Source organism: Megalobrama amblycephala, linkage group LG9 (genome assembly GCF_018812025.1).
Source record: "Megalobrama amblycephala isolate DHTTF-2021 linkage group LG9, ASM1881202v1, whole genome shotgun sequence".
Classification (NCBI taxonomy): Eukaryota; Metazoa; Chordata; class Actinopteri; order Cypriniformes; family Xenocyprididae; genus Megalobrama; species Megalobrama amblycephala.
The window spans coordinates 6789848-6795847 of record NC_063052.1 but is presented as its reverse complement, the minus strand read 5'-3'; the positions used below and the strand labels follow the sequence as shown (position 1 = coordinate 6795847).

The 6000-nt window shown below is 36.3% G+C and overlaps 1 protein-coding gene across 1 annotated transcript in view; it reads right to left on the bottom strand.

Moving 5' to 3' along the window:
• Nucleotides 1–372: 372 nt before the first annotated feature.
• Nucleotides 373–6000, bottom strand: part of triqk (triple QxxK/R motif containing) — a 29779-nt gene continuing 24151 nt past the window's right edge. The window contains exon 4 of the mRNA XM_048201404.1: nucleotides 373–1775. Within this exon, the coding sequence (XP_048057361.1) occupies nucleotides 1668–1775 (108 nt within the window). The 3' untranslated portion in view covers nucleotides 373–1667. The remainder of the gene's footprint in view (nucleotides 1776–6000) is intronic.

Sequence of the window (6000 nt, the reverse complement as noted above, 5' to 3'; positions counted from 1 at the left end):
TTATATAAAATTAATAATATATTTATTAAAATTCTAAAAAATATAAATATTATTTAATTTATTTGTATTACTTTAAACCCATATATTCAGTGATAAATGACTGTTGAGATGTTTAATATGAAAATAATACAAAAATATTTATATGAAGAAGAAGAAGAAAAATAGTTTATTTATATGAGTATATAATCATCTTCTAAAGATATCCTTCCCTGATGAATCTGAACACAGCTTGAGTCTATAAATGTGCACAGGGCGAAGTGCTTCAGTCTTGTAGTGAGTGTTTGTTTCGAACGCCACAAGGTACTGAAACAGATACTATTTATAAGCTCAACATTGTTATACAATTTCGAAAATGAACACAATAAGCTTTTATCAGTATCAACGTGGTTTGACAATGTTTATTATTTTATCTCAAGTATGATAGAAACAAGAGAAGAAAAACAAGCAAAACAGTCAACAAGAAACACGAGACTCTTTGTTTTGGTTTAGTTCAGTCTCACTTTGAAAGAATTTGGAAAGCTCTCGAGGCTAAATCAAAGACAGACTACAAAAATGTTTTGTTCAATAGGGTATCAATCCTTGAATTAATGATAACAGTCAGACGTCCCAGGAAAATAAGGGTTGAGCAGCAAAGCAGTTGTCCTGAGTTAGAGACATACACCTCATGCAGGGAAAGATAAAACAACTCTCACGGCCTGGAATGAAATAAGTCGTTGCTGTGCGTTTGTACGAGATCCAATGTGCTATACAAAGAGAATGTAAATGAACTTTGAATGTCATCAGCTCCAGCCTTTCATTTTCCACCCTACGACTCTCTCTTTTCTCCCACGAACGCGCACGCACACACACACAGGCCCAGCAGTGTGTAAAGGAAGCACTGGATGTCAGAGACCAAGGCAGGGCCATGCGTTTTATCTTCTGAGATACATCAAAAGATGCACACTAGCTAAAAGTAACAGCACCTCGCTGATTGATAATGCTTCGAGTTCTGTACTATCCATGTCTCTAGAGGTCACACACACACACGCGTATAAAAGCAGAGAGCACATCAAGGTCTGTATGATAATGTTTGGTTTCTTCACTGATGCTCTTTCGGCTTTCAATAACCAAAGTTTGTGATGTTTGATATGCTAACGAGCTGTGTGATGAGACAGAGAATGCCAGCATTACACACACAAACAAGATCACAGATTGCCTCTGATCTCCAGCATTAAGATGTCTAGATCTGTAAGAAGATGTTTGTAGTATGGAATGCATGCAAAATACCTTATTGTTTGTGATTGATATTAGGGGGGGAAACCCTGAAATATATATATATATATATCCTCCACAGGATAGGAGAAACATAAGACATTACATAATAAATTTACATGAGTAGGTAAATCCAACCAATTTGATTAAAAAAAATCAATCCGTCTGTGCCATTACCCAATAGTAAGATAAACATGTTTAACCCTCTGGTGCTCTTTGGTCAAAAAAAAAATTTAGATTTTAATTTTTAGATTTTAACTTCATGCTTTTATGCGCTTTAAGACTCATCTTCATTCCTTTCACGCAGTTTCTGCTGGTTTAAAAGGCATAGAAGGGGACAATTATGGGAAATGTGTAACACTATGAAACTGCTGGCACTTCATGAATGGCTCATGTGTCCAGATGGCAAAAGTCCTTCAGTCCATGTCCACATCCAGATCCAGCTCGGTGCTCAGATTGAGGTAGAAGAATGCATAGACTCCTAGCAGGAAGACCAGAACAGCCACAATGACCAGTATGATGTCCTGCAATCAGAAAAAAAGAAAGATGGTTTAATCTTTCCGATTCAGACGTTGTTAAATAAGAGTTAATAACTGTCAATACGAATTAACGCAGAGCACTAGCATCAAATTAATTAATAAATGGGGCTTTTGCACTGGGTAGTTATATGAACTGTTATAGGAACTAGCAATCAAGGCGATCCCCCAAGAAATAAATGTCACTCTAGGGCTATTTTCCTGGTTGCGTCCGCACCACCAGTAGGAACTCTGAAGTGACGTAAGCCGGCCGACAGTGATGAACAACTCAGTAGCGTAAAAGATAAGAAGTGCCTGGACTTCGCCGTTGATCAATCTAACGCTGTTTTTCTTGTTCGTGGAGTTAGTTTGTGCAGTAAGTATATGTAAACCGTATGTTTACACAGCTTTTTAAAAATGGCTGGTGCCGGTCTTTCGTGTGGCAACTTACATCGCTGGTGCGAACACACCAAAAAGCGTGTACTTCCGCCAATAGATGCAGGAACTATCAAAACGTTCCTCTGGTGCGAAAGCCACTAAAATGTTAAACACTGTGATGGTGTATTTAAACAGATTGTTTTAAACCATGACTTCAGTGTGGAAACATGATTGAAATGGCTCCAATGTGTGCTGAAATGTGTTGGTTCATTCTTACAAATACAGATCTGAAACAAAAAGATGTTTTACAGTCTGATGCCATAGAAGAACATTTTAAAGTTTAACAAAGAGCCCTTTATTCGATAGTTCTTCAAAAAAATCAATGCTTTATAAAACCCAGAAACCAGCTGTTATGAAGAACCTGTTAACATTAACCTTTTAATCTACTAATAAGGAAGCCTACATAGAAAACAAGGAATGTTATTAGAATGTTCAGCAATTTTTTTTTTTTTTTTAATTGCAAGCTACCACCAGTGTTTTTGATTTTTCACAAAAATTTCATGGCCCACATGTTGTATAAATATATGAACATGCAATATATCAAAAGTAAGAACAAAGCCTCTGTTTTTTAAAAACATTTTATTCTAGCTTCATGCATTCTCTTTTTATCAACACTGAATGTGGGTAAGTTTCCCCCAAAAAAGCAACATTTTGAACCAAAAGTGTGTTTCCAAAGACTACAACGTGCATGAGCAATGCTTTTATCGCATGTTTCTGCTCCTTTTTTTGCCTGTGTTTTGATCTGGAGATTCTGTACTCTTTCTGAAGATACTTAATAGTGCCCCCCACCATATAAAAGTGAAAACACGGAAAGCCAGAAAATTCTGGTTAATTAATTTTGCTTTAAAATACCTAAAAATTGCAATGCCATTCCCTAGCAGTTTAAACTGAAAAAGCGAACTATTCTCCATTTCATTGCATGATCGTAGACTCAAGACTGATCATAACCAAACAGATATGTAATTCACACCACAAATGTTCTTTCAGCAAAAGTATCAGTATATTTGGATCTCTTTATCTTCACTCTCACTGTGACACAAATAGGGTTTGGCAGACCCAGCAGGCTCAGAGAAAGTTAATCTCCCAGAAATGTCTTTGTTCTAATTAAGAGTTGTTGGGAGCTTAATGCCCGAGCTAAATTGATGATGGCTGAAGGAGTGGTATTCAAGCATGAATTAGATTTAAAGCAGTCATTTATTACCTTTTGTGTTAAATTACAATCCTCATCAACCTGTTTCATTAGGAGCACTCAAGTATTTAACTAAGCAATTGTTCTTTATCTTGATAACTCGTTATCAAACTTTCTAATCAAAACTTGTGTGCTTGTGAGACTTATTTTTACCTCAGCGTACTAGAAGTAGATTTTTTTCTAGACATGAATTACAATTACAGAAGATTGCAAGTATATATAAAAAGCTGTGAGAACTTTTTATGGCAAAGTTCTGCTCATAAGTTTATACACCCCCTGTAGAATTTGCAAGAAGTTTATTTTTTCTTTTATTTATATATTTTTTCAAGTGCCTCTATTATGCTTTTTTGAATATTGCCTTTCATTTAGTGTGTAATTTAGCTGTTTGTGAATGTAAATTGTCTGCAAAGTTTTAAAGAGCAGTGCACGACAAATAAAGTTATTGCCTCCAGTCTCACTTCCTGTTTGCAATTCCAGTCTCACTTCCTGTTACATACTTGCATAAAAACGTAACCATTGGCTGGCATTATGCAAATGTGTTTTCATTGGCTGCCAACGAACAACGTCTACTTTGACCGGCCCTCAAACACTGTAGTTGTAGCTGGGGCCTGGAAGAGTTTGGTTCATGTTGTCGACATGTCGAGAAGACGGCGTTTTCTGAGCTACAAATCCACTTTGCATACACTTCCAAAGGATAAGGACTCTGGCTCGAATTGATACGGAAAAAACCGACACCATCATTAATATCACTTGTATCAAGCACAGAGGAAGCGTCCGGAGCTGAAATTCAGATATGGTAATGGGCGTTTCACTTCTGACATACACTGCAAGCGGTAGACCAATCACAACAGACTGGGCCGTCTGACCAATCAGAACAGAGTAGGCTTGCGGAAAGGAGGGGTTTAGACAGACTGAATCTTAGAACAAACCATTTTCAGGCTCTGAGAATTGAGGTGATGTGGAATTTAAAATAAAAATAATGTTTTTAGACCTTGGATGCATTTAAACTTATTGTAGGAGACCAAAATTAGGGACCTTTAAAATAACATAATGGCGGCACTTAAAAAAAAAAAAAAAAAAATACAACAGATATAAAAGTTGTTTTGTATTGCTTTGTGGAATATCACAAAATTAGGGGGGATGTAAACTTTTGAACAGGACCATTTGTTTAATTTAAGTTATTTTGCTTTGTGTAATATACTTAAATATCTATTATGCAGAGTTTTCAAGGAATAAATAAATAAATAAATAATGTATCTTTTTTAAAGATTCTGAAGATCTAACAGATTCTATAAGTAAACCTATGAGAAAAGGAGCACATGATTAAACGGGAGTGATAGGATGCTTTAATTCGTTAATAAGTTAAAGGAATGTGATGAATGCAAATAATTTTGCCAATGGCCTGCTGTTGTTGTTTGATCAGTAATCCATGGCATCATGTATCCTCTTGTAGTCATATTTAAGTATGTTCTTCAAAGACAGGAGCAAAGAGAAAAAGAAAGAAAGCTGTACAGAAAGACAGAGAAAGTGAAATAATATCACACACATCCATCTATTCCCCCTCCTGTGTTCATTCACACATAAACACAAGCACACACACACATCAAACACAGAGCAGCAAGCAAATCCACCCCGAGCAGGCAGAGATAAGCCACCCAGCAAACAGGAGGCTAATAATAATTCTAGCAGATAAATTGTAAGGGGCTATTAAAAGCCTCCACGACAGCCATGACTATCTGTGTACAAGCTGCGGCAGCAGTCATCAGTGTGTATGTCCTCATTAGCACTCGCTGCCCGCTGCATTTATCTTGTTCCAGCCAGACTCCAAACAGCTTAAGCCTCTCTTAATTGGAAAACTTTTAAATTTCATGCACTTCAGTTTCATACATTACCAGAGGCTCACGCTGATTCACGTTCTTTATTTAACCGCTTTGTGTCGGAGCCTAAGTGTCATCACATCCTAAGGGAAATGTTTTGCGTTTGTCTCTTGTGTGGCAAATGTTTCCATATTTTTAAATACTGGCTTAAGTAACAACAGAGGGACAAAGCAGTTAAAATGTGTCCTGTTTACAAGAAGGTCAATGACTAATAAGACTATCCAAGAGGATGAAAATTAGACATTTTACATATTTTCCATACATGTAGATTAAGTGTACATACTTTATCCTTATCACACATTTTTGAAATATGAAGATAATTTTTTTTTTTTAATCTTCATCATAGCTTTTCTTAGTTACTCCATATGACTTGACATATGACTCCATATGATCTTTACTTTATTTATTAATAGTATTTAGTCATTTTATTATTTCAACTTCAACTTATTTTATTTTAGTCCAGTTAATTTTTTTTATGCCCTTCCCTTGCTAACTTCCCTCAGTCTTGTTGACTCGGATGTATGTCATTGCTTACGTTGCATGAGTGCCCACTACTGGCGGAACCTTTGCAATGGGCTGAATTGGATCATCGTAAGCCCTTGATCACTTATATATCATAGAGTTGTTTGTGGTGGGGTAAATTAAACGTGATATGCAGTGATGTCACAATCATGTTGCATTGTGGTATATGGAGCTACCTGAAGTGTACATATGAAGGAGACTCGCTCCC